Here is a 16,724-nt window from a genome sequence, read left to right as displayed (position 1 = left end):
GAGCCAGAATTTGGAGCTGAAGACTGAGGTCGCAAACACAGAGCGGGCTCGCGCAGACCCCGCCGTGCCCAAGCGTTCCTCGCACTCCGCCCTCCCAAAGAAGGCGCCGCTCACGACCCATCTGATGTCCCCAGGAAGCCCCGCCCCGACTGTCCCCATCCCTCCTGCAGCCCAGGGAAGCTGCACCCCCAGCAGGGACAGCAGCCCACAGACGAGGGTGCCAGGGGCGGAAGGCGGGGCCCACTTACCTGCAGGGTTCGAGGCTCCGCGAGGCCAGGCCTGAGCTGGCGCTCTTCCTCTCCTTGGCCTGCAGGTTCCTGGGCAGCTGGACACCCACGGTGCAGCTGACCCGCAGCAGCAGCGCCGCAAACAGCTGGGGGTAGAGCTCCAGCACCGCCGGCCCAGACGCCGGGGCAGACGCAACCTCGTACAGTGCACAGGTGGCCTGGGGAAGGTGCCACCTCAGCCTCAGTCCTCCCCGCCCCAGGCCAGGTCTAATGAGGCTGGCCACAGCGAAGGCTGGACCCTGCACCCCAGGACCCAAGCTAGCCTGAAGCCCCACTTCCTTAGCAGGTACCCCGTGTCCCCAGAAGTCTTGGGCCCTGGGAGCAGCAGGAGGCGCCTGAGGGGCGGCCGGGTGGGCAGGACGAGGAGCTCAGCCCCGGGGCAGGAGGCGGGCCCAGGGCAGTGTGGCCGCCGGGGGGGGGGGGGGGGGGGCGGGCTCCCAGCATCTGCTCTCGGTGCTTCAGCAGGAGGGGGAGGAAACTCTCACAGCTGCTGTACTGTGGACACGCTGCCAAGCTGGGTTTATTCTTTTTCCACAGGGTGAAACAGAGGGCGCTCCCTCGGGGACCGACACCTGCGGGGCCTTTACGAGCCTGGGCTCCAAGCTCGCCTGCTCCGGTGCCCCAGTCAGCCGCCAGGTGCCTGCAGGGTGCCACCCAGGCCCACCCCCCCAGGGGCCCTCCCGCAGCGGCCACGCGGCCCCGTTCCCGCCTCCTGGACCGGCAGCGGGGAGGGGGGATGGGGGAGGGGCCAGGCGTGCCGCCCCAGAGCTCACTCACCGCAAGGGGCGGCAGGGTGGCCACGCGGTCGGGTGCGCTGCTCAGCAGGAAGGCCCGGCTCTCCTTGAACGGCACGTCCCCGCTCATCTTCTCCAGGAGCAGCCCCAGGACCTGTGTGGCGAGGCCGGGCTCCACGGCCAGCGCCCTCCACAGGGTGCAGGTGTGGCTGGAGCGGGGCAGGAGGACGGTCACCCCGAGGCCACGGCCGGCCCCTGTCGTGCCCAGCAGCCTCAGCTCCAGCCAGGCCACGAGCGGCACCCTGACCTCAGACCCGAACTCACCCCTTCCTCTGACCCAGTGGCCTGCAATCAGGCGGCCCGGGGGTGAGCAGAGCTGGCAAGAAAGGGTGGTACAGGGCCAGGGAGAGGAGGCGTCCCCAGAGCTGCCAGAGCAGACACTGGACTTCCTTGGAGGGGGGCAGCGCCACCCCAGGCCGCGGGGGCGCCTGCAAGTCACTTTCCCCGCACAGAGCAGCGCGTGGCCAAGGCAGGCAGGCATGTGAGTGAGGCCAGGCGGAGGCTGCGGGAGGCCCGAGCAGCCTGCAGACCCCGGGTGCTCAGACACACGGGAGGCGGCTGCGCGTCACGTTTACGGAGAGAAGTGACAGACTCCAGATATCTAACTGGACCCGGAAATTCTAAAAATAGCGCACATTTGGAAGCCAACCAACAGCCCTTTAGAAATGAGACACAGGGACTTCCCTGGCGGTCCAGTGGTCAAGACTCTGCACTCCCAATGCAGGGGGCCCGGGTTCGATCCCTGGTCGGGGGACTAGATCCCACATGCTACGCGGTGTGGCCAAAAAGACAAAAAAAAAAAAAAAAAGAATTGAGACACCTAACCCTGCACTCAGTGACATATTTGGCACCAGCCTGGATACAGCAGGAGAGAGAAACAATGAACTGGAAGATAAATGGAGGGAGTTACCCAGAACCCGGCAGATAACAATCACGGAGGAAATTCAGAAACAGACAAGTAGGGGGTGGGACGAAAAGGTCTGGCAGACATTCGAGAGAGTGTCTGAAGAGGAGGGCTGAAAACCGGTCAGAGCTGATGACAGACACCAACTCACAGGTTCAGGAAGCCCGGTAGCCACCTGGCAGGACAAGGAATGGACACCCACGCCCCCCACCCCCCAAAGGTGCAGAGCGCCATAGACAAGGGGCACCTGGTGTGTGTCCCTCACGACCTCGGCACTACCTGGACTCACAGGAGCCAGAAAAGGACACGTCCTCTTACTCAGACTCAAAGAAAGCACGCGCCCAGCTCGAGTCCCAAACTCTGGCAAATAACCTCCGAGAAGGACAGCTGAATAAATGCATGTTCAGACGCACGAAGTGGGGCTTGTCGCCCCCAGGAGCCGCACGGGGCTCTGGGGGGTGCGCTCCAGCGGGAGGGCGCCAGGGCCCCTCGCCGCCCAGTCTCTGCACACCAGGCAGCTCTGCTGTGACGAGGCAACGGCAGCCACGGGCACGGACAAGGAAACGAAGGTGTGCTCGCTCCCGGAACGCCACCCCGGACACGGACGTTCCGGTTGCATGTGACTTTCCGGACATGAAATATAGTTCTTTGGACTTTTCCCCAACCATTTACAAGTGTAAAGCCCATCGTTGGCTCAGAGGCAGCGGGTGGTGGGCAGATTCGGCCCTGGCCGCACTGTGCCCACCTTGCCCTGACGACCCCGCTCCTATGAACACGCAAAGCACTGGCACAGCAGGAAAGGAGGGACAGCAGCACCCTGCACCCCGAGGACAGCAAAAGAAGCAGGAGAAAGTCCAGAGGGCTCCACTGACGCCACGTTCAAGGTCAGGCAAAACACACCTCTGGCAACAGCAGTCAGACAGCGGCGACCTTTCAGGGAGTTTCGACCGAGCAGGCACGGAGCCCAGTAGGGGCTGGATGCCTGCCCCATCGCCCGCTGCGTGCGGCTGAGGCCCCCCCAGGGCCTGTGGCCGTGTGCGTGCTCCTCTGCGTGAGCCGCACCCATGAAAGGCAGGGACGCAGAGCCGAGGGCCAGGTGCGTGGGCAGACACACTGCCCGCGCAGAGCAGCCATGACGATGACGGGCAGGGCAGGGGGCCGCCCCTGCAGAGGCCTGCACTGCCCAGGGACGCTGTGCCCACGCGGTCGTTCTCACGGCCACCGCTGGAGAACACAGAGTGTGCAACTTCCAGACTGACTGAGTGGAAGATGAAATTGTAAAAAAGACCCTGTCAATCTAAAAAGGACAATGAAGACGATAAAGAAAAAAGACCAAGAGAAGACACAAAATAAGACAGTGGGTTTAACCCCAACTACCTCAGCAACCGAGAGCGTCTGTTTACCCTGGAAAAGGAACACACCTAAACTGCGAGGGCAAAGGAAGGCTGACAGTGACGGGCCGGAGAGGTGACAGCGGCAGACGCTGACAGGCGTGACCTGGGGAGAAGCCACACACCTTGGAACCGGGGGCCCAGAGCGGCGCCGGCATCTAAGTGAGAGCAGAGCAGGCAGCGCGAGCCCACATCTTGACGGCAGGTGCAGGCGCGTCCGGCCACCCGGGCCGTGGCCACGGGGAAGGGCTGTGCTGCCTCCCCGCACAGGGGCCTCCAGGAGGCCACAGGTGCCGGCCTCCACCCACGCCGTGGACAGCAAACCAAGGCAGGAGCAGCGGGCCCTGAGCTCTGGAAGCACTGGGACCACAGCAACGGCCACCTGGAGGCCTCGGAGCAGGAGGGGAGGGACCCCAGGGGCTGTGGTCCACAGACGGGGCCGGGCACAGGCCCTGGCGCGGAGAAGTCCTGCCCTGAGAGCCCGAGGATGGCGACTTGAGAGTCACCGATGGGAGCTCGGGGACCGGGGTGGGAGTGGGGGGCGGGTCAGAGCTCCCACACTTCGCCCCGCCCCTGGCAACCATGAATCCCCCCTTCCTGGCTCAAGGAGGGGGCCTGGCCCCAGGGGTCTGCTCACAGATGATGGTGGACGCCCTCCAGAGAACCAGCCCTGAGGACTGGCCAGCACAGCCCATGAGAGTGAGCCTGTCTCTACCCAGTCCAGGGCCGGGGTCTCCAGGCTCCCATGCAGAGGGGCTGGGGCCCGTGAACACCACACCAGGGTGGGAGTGACCCCGGAACGTGGAGCCCAGGTGGCTGGAGCCCCGTCCGCCCCCGCAGGCTAGTGGGCACCACGTACCTGTCAAAGGGCAGGGGGCTGCCCAGAAGGCTGGACACCACGGCAGCATGGTGCCGGGCCGCCAGGACGTACACGCTGTGCTGTGCGGCCTGCAGGACGTGCTCCCCGTGGGTCTCCTGCAGCTTGGAGCACAGCACGCTCACGATCTCGGGCACCTGCGGGCGAGGAAGCCGCGGTTAGGCCTACGGCGGGGACACGCCCACACCAGGGGCCAGTCCCCCGTGGCCAGGGTGCAGGGGCCCCGGGGAGACTGGCTGGCCAAGGGGAGGGGAGGGAAGTCCTGTGAGATCAGAGCTCCCTGCTGCCCGCGCCCGATGGAGAGCCGGAACCCAGAGCCCTCGGGGCCGAGGGAGCCAATCCCACATTCCACACGGGAAGCGACAGGGACCCAAGAGGGGCCTGCCGGGAGGAGGCACTGAGACACACACAGGCGTGTGCAGGGCAGAGCGGGACGGGAAGGCCCCGGGGTGAGTGCTGAGGCTGACGGGGTGACCCAGCCTGTCCATGGAGGCAGGACACACACGGGCTGCGCGGCCCCACACCACCTCCCGTGCAGCCCTGTGCCCAGACTGAGGCCACAGCTGGGCCGGGAGAGGGCCGGCAGCCTCAGGCAGGCTTCATGGGCTGCAGCTGCTGCAGAGGCCACAGACGGGCACCCAGGGCACGGTCACCAGCGTGGGCCCCGCGCCACGGGGGTGCTGCCCACGATGGTCTGGGCTGCGCAGCTGGGAAGCACGCTGGTGCAAGGTGAAAGCTGATGACAGAGCACTGGACACGGCCCCAGGGACATGGTCCCCGGGACGGGCAGCTGGCAGTCCTTGGGCTCCGCCAACCCTGGGCTCCTGGGCAGGGCTGGCTGAGGAACCTGCCCGGGGACCTGGGCCGCAGGAGCCGCTAGCGGGAAGGGACCGGCGCGGGGGCACGGGGCGTGGTCCTCGGCAGGGGAGGCGGCGCTGCGTGTCCAGTGCTGCCTGGGTTGGGCCTCAGGGAGGGGCACTGCCGCCGCCATTTCTCGAAGGACTTGTAAGCGTAACGAGGCTGTTTTCTTTTTATGACCTCGAGTCCAGAAGGTTTGATAACCCCGCTCACAGGCATCCGCACCTCCTTCTAAGGACCTGAACCTCTTTGCTTTGCCCCCGCCCGCCTGCGTCTCCCTGACGAGACAGGCCGCCACACTAAGGAGCTCCCCGTGGTCCTGCCTGGGGACCTGGGCGGGCAAGTGGTGCTTTAGTGGAGCAGCCTTCGCAGCCGCTGGGCCGGTGCCCCCCGCCAGCCGTGGGCACGGCGACGTTCGCAGACAGATGCGCCGGGACGTTCCAGTCCACGGCTGCCACTGAAACAGGCCAGCCCGTCTCTGGGGCGAGGGGCACGGCTCCCCTCCAGTCTCCCGGGCTCTTTCTTGGTCGCCTGAAGATGTGCAGGCCTGGCGGACTCGCGCACTTGTGCGGTTCCTGCGCAGACGCGGAGAGAGCGGCCTCCCTGCAGAAGCCTGTCCCTGTCGCCCCAGGTTCTCAAGCGTTGGAGTACAGTTGTCCGTAGATATGCTTCGCGGTACGTGGAACCTCTTACGTAATGTTCCCCTTCCTCACTTCGCCTTCTTGGACGATGGTTCTCCTTCTGTGGCTTGTCTTGACAGAGCTTCCTCCCTAATCGTTTCCCTGGGTTTATCCATCTTCTTCTCTAACGTCGTCTTCGCTGTTGCATGTGCTTCTCAGCGGCTGTACCCGCTGGCGCCCGTGAGCAGCTTGAATCTGCTTCCTGCGAACCGTGATGGCAGCGCCCGGGCGCTCAGGCGTGGCGGGCTCCGGGGCTGCATCGGCACCGGGTTCTCGGCTTCCCAGGACTGGTGAGCAGGAGCCGCACCCTAGGCCTGCAGGGCTGCTCCCGCGCCTCTCGGTGGCAAGCCCCGCGGGGGCCCTTTAACCTCCCCTCACACCTGGTCTAGGCTGTTTCCTCACAATAGCCTCACGGAGCTATAACTGCGCACCACAGACTTCGCCCATTCTAAGTGTACAAGTCAGTGGTTTCCGTATATTCACAGGGTTGTGCAGCCACGATTTTAGAGTATTTCTATCACCCGAAAAGAAACCTCATTTCCACCAGCAGTCACTCCCCAGTTCCCCCGCCCCACCCCGGCAACCACGAATCCACTTTCCGTGTCTGGATTTGCCTCTTCTGAACATTTCAGAGAAATGGAATCACACTCTATGGGGCCTTTTGTGACCAGCTTCTTTCACTTTGCCAAGTGTTTTCCAGGCTCCTCCATGCTGCGGCAGGAATCAGCCGTCACTCCTTCCTGCTGCTGAGTAATGTTTCACTGAATGGACAGATCCAGCTACTAACTGATGGGCGTCTGCGTCGTTGCCATGGTTGGGCTGCCAGGCGCGTGTCGGTACAGGTTCCCATGGGCATAGGCCCACCTCTCTCGGGTACACGCCTAGCAGTGGAACTGCTGGGTTGGGCGGCGCTTCTGTGTCTAACGCCTGCCGGGCTTCTCTGCAGCAGCGGCTTCACTTCCCACGCCCGCTGTTTATTAAGAGGAGTCTGTTCTTTCCCGGCATGTCCGTCCCGCCCTCCACCTGACCAGCCTGGCTTGCTGGCGGAGGGGCTCAGCCCGGTCACGGGTCACCTGCTAGGACCACTTTTTCTGATTTAGTGTCAGAGAAACTCAAAGTCCAACAGTGTCCAGGTGTCTCTAGGGGGTCCCCCTGCCAGGCTCTCAGGGCAGGAAAGAAAACGGTGGCCCCACGGCCCGCATGGGTACTGATACCAGTGACCATGCCACATGAGACAGAGGTGGCACGTCGCAGACAGGCTGAAGGTTTAAGTCAGGAACACAGCACCCAGGGTGGGTGTGCTGAGTGTGTCTGGGAGCCTGAGCCAGGAGGAGACAGCCCAGCAGCTCCCTGAGAGGCCAGGAGCAGGCTCGGTGTGTTGGGCCCAAGGAGAGGCACCTGGATTTATCAAGGACGGGTGGGACCCGAAACTATTAAGGAACTCCTAGAAGAAAACAGGGGGAAATCTTCAGGACATTAGGTTTGGCAATGATTTCTTGGATGTGATGCCCAAAGCACAGGCAACAAAAGCAAACACAGGCATGTGGAACTATATCAAACTTTAAAACTTTTATGCATCCAAGGACACGGTCATGAGTGTGAAAAGACAACCTATGGAATGGGAAAAATATCTGCAAATCATATATCCGATAATGGGTTAATATCCAGAATATATAAAGAACTCCTACAATTCAACAACAACAAAAAAATCAAATAATCTGATTTAAAAATGGGCAAAGGACGCAAACTTCTCCAAAGAAGACATACAAATGGCCAACAAGCATATCAAAAGACGCTCAACAACACTAATTACGCGGGACGTGCAAATCAAAACCAACATGACACACCACCTCACACCCATCAGGGTGGCGGCTATCAAACCAACAGGTATTTAAAGGAAACCGTGATTAGAGAAACAGAATACAAGTTAACACAGAGACACTTGATATACAAAAATATTAAATGAAAGAATATTACCAATATTAATAATTATAGAGGTCTGTTCATTTTCTCTTTTAGCTAATTAAAATAATATGCCATATTGTACTTCTGAGGCTTAGGGGAAAATGTCCATTCCTGAAGAACTTTCGTTATGTAAAATATATATATATATATATATATATATATATATATATATACACATACATATAAAACATTAAAAAAAGAGAAAACAGGTATTAACAAGTGCTGGTGAGGATGTGGAGAAACTGGAGCCCCTGTGTGCTGCTGGTGGGGATGTAAACTGGTGCAGCCACTAAGGAAAACAGTACGGCAGTTCCTCAAAACATTCCAAATAGAACTACCCTATGATCCTGCAAATCCACTTCTGGGTATTTACCCAAAAGAAAACAGGACCTTGAAGGGATATGTATTACACCCACGCTCACAGCAGCATTATTCACAGTAGCCAAGAGGCGAAAGCGGCCCACGTGTCCATCCACAGATGAACAAGCAGACAAAATGCGCCGTGTGTACACACACACCAGGACCACCGGTGGCCACTGCCTGCGGCCTGGTCTGTCCCCTCCCCCCACACAGAGCCTCCAGGGCACCTCTCTACCACTCCAGCCTGACCCGGAAGCCCCACTGAGTGCAAGATAAGATCCAAACCTTGGGCCATCAAACCCCGACGAGGACTCACGGCCGTGCCCTGTGCTGCCCTCCTCCTCCCCCAGCCCGCTTCCACTCCCAGGAGGAGCGCGCCACGATGGCACGCTCCCCTCCCGGCGCCGCGCCGCGCACTGCGGCCCCTCCCCCGCTCCCTGGGATCCACCCAGTACAGGCCCTGCACCCAGAATATACAAAGTGCGTCTGCAAATCAATAAGCAAAGCACAGACAAGCCGGAAGAAAGATGGGCAAGGCTGGTGTCCTCACAGCAGACGACGCCTGAACAGCCAGGAAGTGTGCCAAAGTGTGCCACTGCGTAAGCCGCCAGAGAAACGCGAACAAAACCCAACCAGGAAGCCGTTACACACCCACCAGAAGGGACAGAAACGGCGTCGGCAGGGGCGTGGCATGCGGGAGCTGAACGGCCCGGAGCGCCATCTGACAGCCCTGGGACAGCTGCACGGGGGGGGGGGGGGGGGGGGCCCGGGCCTCTCCTGCAGGCCCCAGTCGCTCTCCTGGGTGTCTCTCCAACCAAAATGTACCCTCAGGTCCAACGGACCCGCGCTCTGGCAGCACTCTCAGTGCTCAGACTGGGAACTGCCCAAGCGCTCACGGAGGTGGGTGGGTGCGTGCGTGACGTTGCCCTCACGGCGGGGAGGAGCAACGCTCGGGCCAGGCCGGGAGACGCGCCGTCTCACAGGCTACCGCCATGTGGGGCAGACGTGAGGCCCCTCTACATGAGGTGCGCGCCGAGGCACGGTCTGTGCTGCAGAGCGTCTGCTGGGGTATAAGGGACTCTGGAGTGGGTAGGACCTCTGCTCCTGCCTGTGCGAGCCCCCAAGGCCATGCACTTAGGACAAACCCCCTTTTCTGCTGCTATGCTTCACTTTAATGGGGAGCTTAACTCTCCCTCTAGGCACATGGGACCCCACCTGCCAGGCCACCGGCTCTCCAGGATTCAAAGACACGCGTTCTAGAAATCCCCTGATCCTCGGAGCCTGCCTCAGACCTACACCTACGAGGACCTGGGCACGTCTGTCATGGTGGCTGCCGATGCATGTCTGGGAACTATGTGGACAGCCACGTGAGCTCACGGCCAGGACTCAGAGGCGATGGGCAGGGCAGCACCTGAGTGTCCCGGGCACCTCTGCTCTGGGCCAGACCCGCCGTGGAACCCTTTGCACAGGCACCTGGGGACCCTCTGGACCTGCGTCTTCACCAGCAGGTGAAGCAGGGAGCTCAGCCGGTGCTGGCTCGGCGCCAAGCGATAGCCCCTAGCACTGACATTGCCCTCTCGATGGCCTTTTCTACCCTTAAGCTCTCAGCAGTTACTTTCACTTAATTCTGTCTTCAAAGAGAAGAGAAAGATTTGTCCAAATCAGGCCCACAGGGAAAAGGAGCTGAGCACTGAGGGCCAAACCTCCACAGGGCACGGGTTGGGGGTGAGGGAGTGGGGTGGGGCGCCCCAAGTTACCCAGCCCCGCCCACCCACACTCTTGGCCTGTCCCAGACAAGACCACGCCCACGCCTGGCCCCTGACGAGCCCCGCGCCGGCCACGCCCCTGCCCGCCCCCGCCCATCCGAGCCCCAGCCCCGCCCAGCCCCACCTTCTCCAGGAGCACGTGGCCCCGCTCCTTCAGCAGGCAGTTGACGATCACTGCAGCGGCTCGGGAACAGTTCTGGTCGGGGTCTCCCAGGCCCTCAAACAGCGTTAGCAAGAGGCTGATGAGCTGATCTGGCGGGAGGCGCTTGCCAATAATCTAGGAGGACAGTTGCGTCAGGAAGACTTGAGAGCACAGCGTCAGCACACCTTCCAGGCGTAACATCCCAGGGGCTCGAGTTTCCTGGGAAGGGCTGACATTTCCGCCTCTCAAATCCCTCCTCCAGCCTTTCCCACCCTCATACAAGCCCTGTACGCCTTCGGGAGCTCCTGCCAGTGCAAGGGTGGGGTGGCCCATGCACGGGAGCCCCTGTCCCCAGACTGAAGCCTGGCCAGGTCCCGGAGGCAGCCTCCAGGGCCTCCAGGCCCAGGCCCCTGGAAGGGGGGGGTCCCTGGGCAGCTGCAGGGCCCAGGTCAGTGTGCCCTCCCTGAGGCTCCTCCTGACCAGTGGGGTGGGCTGGGAGTGGCCCTGGTGGTGCAGCCTCTCTAGAACTCTCTAGAATGCAGAGAGTCAAGGGTAGATGGTGGCATGTTCCACCCTGGACCGCCCGGCCACCAAGACTCTACGGACCTTCAGCTCCCCCTGCAGCCCCTGTCCTTCCCTCCACATAAAAGAGAGCAACCAGAAGTTAAAGCAGATGAACTTTGTACAAAGAAGAAATAAAAGTGGTTTAATACCCATGAAGTCTGATCCCAAACACAGAGTTCCGCTGTGCCTGGACTCGCCCAGGGCGGGGCCTCCGCTTCCCAGTGTCTGAGCCCGCCCCCACCCGACAAAGGGCCCTGTTGACCCCCTCCCCTTCCTTCTTTGGCTGGAGAGAAAGCCTCCTGACCCCTGAGGGCCATTTCCAGTCACCAAGTGGGACAACAGCGCCGCCCTGGCTTGGGGGCTCACGGGTGGGCTAGGGGCAGCTTTCTCAACCCTCTGGGGCCGGAGCTGAGCTCCTGCCCACACCCTCCCCGCTGGGCCTCGGAGGGAGGGGGGACCCCAGCAAGCACAGGAGGGGGCGGGAGGTGGTGCTGGACACCGAACTCTCTGAGTGAGACCCGTCCATGTGCCCGGCCCGGCACCCGTGGAGCCCGTGCAAGAGACGAGCTGCCGCAGAGGCCCCCTGGGCCCCGACGGTGCGGCCCCTCCTTCCCTCGCAGAGGCCCTGGCAGGTACCTGGGCTACGCTGTGGCAGGTGTGGAAGAGGATGGCGGGGTCAGGGTGCCCCAGGCCGTCCTTGAGGGTGAGGAGCTGCTCAACCACATCGTCCTGATAATCGCGGGAGAAACCTGCAGAGGCGGGAGGGAGCGCAGGGCTGGGTGGAGGCCTCCCCTGGCCTCCAGAGGCCCAGACTCTGCTCCCTCACCACACCCCCTGCACCTCTGCCCAGCCAGGGGCTCACCCTCGTAGCCCAGCTGGAGGTAGAGCAGGGAGTAGACACAGCTCACAGCCTCCTGGCGGGTGGCAGGCCATAGGTCCGCGCACCGTGGGGAGAAGAGGCCGAGGAGGAGGCCCAGGTTGTGGAAGGGCACCAGGGCCTGGAGAGGCAGATGTGCGGGTGCTGGAGGGGCACGGGGGCAGAGGTCCAGAGATGGGGGCTGGAGCTCTGGAGATGCTGCGGTGGGCAGGTGCCACCCACACCCAGATTCGGGCAGGGGTGTGAGCAGCAGGGCAGCCCCTGTCCACCCCTGTGGCCAGCAGGGCCCCTGTCAAGCTCCTCCTCCTGCATGGCGAGCCCCACCCCCCAAGTGCAGGTCCCTAAGAGGGGAGGAGGGCCGGGCGAGTAGGTGTGTGCAGGCAGAGGGACGGTCGGGCTCTGCTGCCTCGGCAGACACATGGGAAGCCCCCGCCCCAGAAGGCAAGCCCCCCGTCAGGTAAGGGGGCTGCTGCGTGAGACCTCTCTCCTCCTAACTGGGTCCTGGTCCCACCTTTCAGAGCCTTTCCTGCTCTCCTCAAATACTAAGCCTTCCCGACCCTGCTCTTAGCAAAGGGCCTTGTTTCCTATGCCCTGGACCTGGGGATGTCAACTTCCGCCCCCGCCATCACTCAGCCCTCGGCCTTCCCGGCCCCACCACCCTGCTGTCAGCCCCCCACACGAGAGGCCTCCCCAGGGAAGCAGCCCGCCCCGCCCCCGCCCTGCACGGGCTCCTAAGGACGTGCAGGGCTCCCAGGCTGCTGCTCTCCCAGAAGTCACTAGAGGGGACCTGCACAAGGCAGGGAGGCTGGAGCGCTGGACAGAGGACCCCCCAGCTGCTGTTCTCTTAGAGAGGGCAGAGCTCTGTCTCATCACAAACAAACATGAACTCTGGTTGGACCAGGGTTACATGAAAAACAGGCCACAGGGGAACCTGGGTGGGAAAAGCCGTGTAAGCGAGCAAACAGATGCTTCTGGAACACGACGAAAAAGAAATACTGCCAACCAAATCAAGCATCGCGCTTAAGAGTGAGACCGTAAAGGCTCGGGGCTGCCGCCAGCTTTCATCTTCAGCACGGACTAACATGCATCAACATCGGGGGAGAAAGGCCAAAGTCGCGGCATTTGTAAACTATGATGACTGTATCTGAGGAGTACAGAGAACTAACCAAAAATTCACTAGAAACAACAACGGAATCTTATAAACTAGCCAGTTCCTAAATACCCAAAAGTCCATAGTTTTCCTGCCTACCAGCAATCAGCAAATTATTAAATACAGTGGAAGAAAAAGTTACGCTGACAACGGCAACAGAACCTGCGACCCAGAACCTGCTTCTGAGGGGCCCAGGGGGACCTGGATGGAAAGGCCCATTATTAAAAGATGTTACTGCTCAACACACGAAAATGTGGGGTGCGTGCCCCCACAAAGCCGCGCTGGGAGCATCTGAGGACTGCGTCCAATCTACCCTAAAACCCCCTGATTAATGGCCTTGAGAGAACCGGGAAGTTCTGAAAACGTAAAAAGCTGCTTACTCTTAGCAAATATTAAAACGCATAATAACCGCGCGGTTCTTGGACCAAGCTCCTTCTCCCCCGCTCCAACCACTGAATAATACTTGCCTTTTCCGCAGCATTTCGTGGGTTCACGTCCCCCTGCCTTTGCCCAAACTGCTGCTTCTGCCGCGAACGCCCTCCTTCTCTCCTTTCACACCCAGGTCCCCATCACCCGTTCCCTCCTCCGGGGAGCACGTCAGGCGCCAGTCCCGGCCCATGATCCCGCTCCCAAGGACGAGGGTGCCCATCAGATCGACACCGGGCGGCCAGCCCTGAGGACAGTTCCTGGCCCTCATGGCTCTCCGTCCACGGCTCAGGAAGAGGACGGTGGCACTCGCTGGGACGCGGGATGAGCCCAGGCAGCAGCTGGGCGAAGGGCAGAGAGCGTGCTGGCATTCAGAGACGCAAGGGCCGCAGGCAGTGGTCCCCAAGCCGAGGGGCCAGGAATGGGGACAGGGCAAGGGAGTGGCCATGCGGGTCGCCACCTGGTACTCACGCTGATGTGCAGGTGCTTCAGGAAGTGCTGAAGCAGGCAGGCGCTCAGGCCAAGCGCCCGCACCCGCTCGTGGCCCCTCGGGGACTTGATCCATGGGCTCAGGTGCTGGGGAAGAGGGGGCTTCATATAGGTGCCCTGCCTACAGCCACCCTTCTGGGTGGGGGGGCCAGCGTGCCAGGTCAGAGCAAGCCCCCTGTGCAGTGCACCCCGCCCCGTCACTCCGTCCTGCTGGCCTGGCTCACGGCCACGGCCACCCAGAGCAAGCCAGGCATACAGAGGGACGGTGTTCCTAGGAGTGGGTCGGCCCTGCACCAGCCCACCGCAGTGCTGCAAAGGGCAGGAAGCCATGCCGCAGGCCACTGCAGGCCAGGAGGGCATGTCCGGGGCACCTCAGGGTCTCTCCATCCCGGCATCATGTGATGGGGGGGCGGGGAGAACCAGCTTGGGGCCCCCATCTGGGTCGGGGACTGCACCCATCTGCATACCTGCCCAGGCAGGAGGGGGTCCCCCCGCCGCTCACAGAACCCCCCCCACCTCCTTGCATAGCACACCACAGGGTCCCCACGGCGCCCCTGCCCCGGGGAAGCGCACACCCACCGCACACCTCCACCATGACCTGCAGGCCCTGGGGGGTCATGTTTCGCTGAAGGAGGCTTGTCAGTAAGTCCTTGAGGGCCTGCATGGTGTCCAGGTACAGGGGCTGGAACGAGAGAAGCAGCCGGTCCCGCCGTGACCCTGCCACCCGCGCACGGGCACCCACGCGGCCAGGGCCATGCTCATACCTCCTGGCGGCCGTCCACCCCCTCGGGCTCAGGCAGCACGGCCATAATGCTGTGCAGGCAGCTGTGGATGAGGTCCGCCTGCGCCTGCCCCTCCAGCGCCGGCTCCAGGGAGCTGAGTCTCGAGTTAAGGGCCCAGCACTCACGCAGAGGGGCCCCCCGGCCGGGCCCCCCAGCCCCCGGAGGAAAGGATACGCCAGGTAAGTGCAGGCGAGCATGGCCTTCTTCCGCATGGGCGTCCTCAGGGAGTCCGAGGGCTCGGCCTTGATGAACTCCTGGGGGAGCAGCCGCGGGATGGCCCTTGGCCACAGCACTGGCTTGCCTCCCAGTCAGCTGCCGCCCCTCACCCGCTGGGGAACTCAGGCCCCTCCCCAGGCCCCTCCCCAGGCCCCGCCGGCGCTCACCATCATCTGCGCCACCAGCTCCGGCTTCCTCAGGAGCTGGAAGGAGCTGCCGTGGGAGCTGCTGCGGACGGCCTGGCTGGCCATGCAAACGCTCTGCGCGAGGCACAGCCTCAGGCCCAGGTCCTGCGGGGACGCTGGGCTGCAGGAAGGCACCAAGGCCCGAGGCAGCAGCCGCTCCCTCTAGGCCCGTGGGGCTGAACCAGGATGGGGGCTGCCCACAGCAGCGAGACCAGACCACCGGCCCGCGCTTCCCGCCAAAGCCAGAAACGCTCCCCTCCACTCTGGGGCTCTTGGCCAGCCCCCCACGTGGGCCATGGGGGGTCTGTGAGGGAACACGGGGCCCTCGGCTGTCTGCCCGGCCTGGGCCTGGGGGGCCCCGGGTCACGGCCCCGGGCAGACGCAGTAGGCAGATGCCCACGCCATCCACCAGTGGAGTGGCTGGAGATGCTCCCAAGGTGGAGGGGAAGCCTGCTGCCCAAGAAGAGCCCCGGCAGAGGGGGGCTGCCCCCCACTCAGTCAGAGCGACCACTCTCAGCACAGCCCCACCACCCGGCCGACTGCAGGAGACCCGGGGTGGAGGGTCTGCTCTTTAAGGGGAGACCCAGCCGCTCCAGAGGGGGCTTCCAGGTTAGTGCCGGAGAGTCCAGAGGGAAACACGTTAGTGAGGCCAGAGGCCACTGTCACTGGCTGCAGAACGCACCCCTCCCCGGCGCTGTCAAGAGGGCAGCCGTGGGCGTCAGGGAGCAGAGCCAGGAGAGGGGCTGCGGCCGAGGCCCCGCGCCCCGCCTGCGAGCCCTCACCTCCCCCTCCTTCCCACCCACCGTCCGGGGCCTGGGCCAGAGAAGGAGCTCCTGGGCCCCCATTCTGCTCCGAGGCGGTGGGGACAGGCCCCGGAGGGATGTCCCGAATGCTCTGCCCTTGCACTGGGACCAGGGAGCCCCAGTGAGCACTCCTGGCTGCTGCCCCGGCAGCTCACGGCCCAGCCCGGAGGAGAGAGGAAAGCAGAGCCCCCCCGCTCCACTCCTGCACACTGTACCTTGGTCTCTACCTTTATCCCCAGAACCTGAACGACAGAGGCGACATGAGTTAGCGCGTGAGGCCCCAGTGGCGGCACCCCTCCCTCTCTCCCTCCCCGCGCCACGGCCGGGCACCCACCTTGGTGCTGAAGCACTGGGACATGTTCCGGAAGATGTCCGACTCCACCCTGGCCAGCAGCAGCTCGCGGGGGGCCCGCGCTGCCACGTGCCCGTAGCACAGGATCAGCGCGCTCTTCACTTTCTCCAGCCCGTTCTCACTCCGATCCTGAGAGGCCGGAGGCACCAGCGGGGCTGTGACACAGTCACGCCCCCCAGCAGCAGCCCAGCACTCCAACCCCACGTGCGCGGGAAGAAGGGCACAGCTGGTTGGGAGGAAGGCGCCACCCCACCCAGAGAGCCCCAAGGTCGGGAACAGCAGGACAGGATAGGACTGGGCAGGCTCGGGCCTGGTGGGGACCAAGGTGGGAGGGGCACGCAGGAGGAAGAGCTGGGGGGCTGAGAGCAACGGAAGGGCCAGAGGTGGGGTCCCTGCCTTCGCTTGGGGGCTGCCCAGGAGCCCCCCTCCGTCCTCAGGGCCTGTTCACACTACACAGCCCTGAGACTCTGTCACTGGCTGACCCAGGCACAGGGAGACTGAAAACCTAGGGACAAGGGCTGGGGTGGAGGCCCACAGCGGGGGTCCAGCCCCCAGCGGGGCTTCAGCGAGCACACAGCCTCCACTGGCCACCAGGGGGCAGAAGACGCACAGATAGGCGGTGGGACAGGAAGGTGGCCGCCCCATCCCTGCTGCCCAGAGCCCCTCTCATTGCCCCAGTCAGCAGCTGGGAGGGAGCCCTCATCTGCCAGCCCCGCCCACGACTGGATGCCAGCTCCCTGACCCACCCCCAACGTGCGAGGCACCAAAGCCCAGGAAGCGCCAGGACCAACCCTCCACCCCACAGAACCTCGAAATGCAGGGTACCACGGCTAAGACCAAATCACAGGCCAGGCCC

The 16,724-nt window shown here is 63.0% G+C and overlaps 1 protein-coding gene across 2 annotated transcripts in view; it reads right to left on the bottom strand.

The window, feature by feature from the left end:
- MROH1 (maestro heat like repeat family member 1) overlaps positions 1–16,724 on the bottom strand; it is a 67,090-nt gene that overhangs the window by 5,468 nt on the left and 44,898 nt on the right. For both annotated transcript variants that reach the window (XM_082858618.1, XM_082858619.1), the window contains exons 22-34: positions 15,851–15,997; positions 15,732–15,758; positions 14,696–14,818; positions 14,487–14,566; positions 14,295–14,406; positions 14,117–14,212; positions 13,513–13,617; positions 11,451–11,586; positions 11,225–11,337; positions 10,007–10,159; positions 4,236–4,390; positions 1,065–1,230; positions 249–445 (exon numbers count right to left, since the gene is read on the bottom strand). In XM_082858618.1, coding sequence (XP_082714744.1) covers positions 249–445; positions 1,065–1,230; positions 4,236–4,390; positions 10,007–10,159; positions 11,225–11,337; positions 11,451–11,586; positions 13,513–13,617; positions 14,117–14,212; positions 14,295–14,406; positions 14,487–14,566; positions 14,696–14,818; positions 15,732–15,758; positions 15,851–15,997 — 1,610 coding nt within the window. The remainder of the gene's footprint in view (positions 1–248; positions 446–1,064; positions 1,231–4,235; positions 4,391–10,006; positions 10,160–11,224; positions 11,338–11,450; positions 11,587–13,512; positions 13,618–14,116; positions 14,213–14,294; positions 14,407–14,486; positions 14,567–14,695; positions 14,819–15,731; positions 15,759–15,850; positions 15,998–16,724) is intronic.

Source organism: Leucopleurus acutus (genome assembly GCF_964270905.1).
Source record: "Leucopleurus acutus genome assembly, chromosome: 17".
Lineage (NCBI taxonomy): Eukaryota > Metazoa > Chordata > Mammalia > Artiodactyla > Delphinidae > Leucopleurus > Leucopleurus acutus.
The sequence above is the reverse complement of the archived record's forward strand: the minus strand, read 5'-3'. Positions and strand labels throughout refer to the sequence as shown.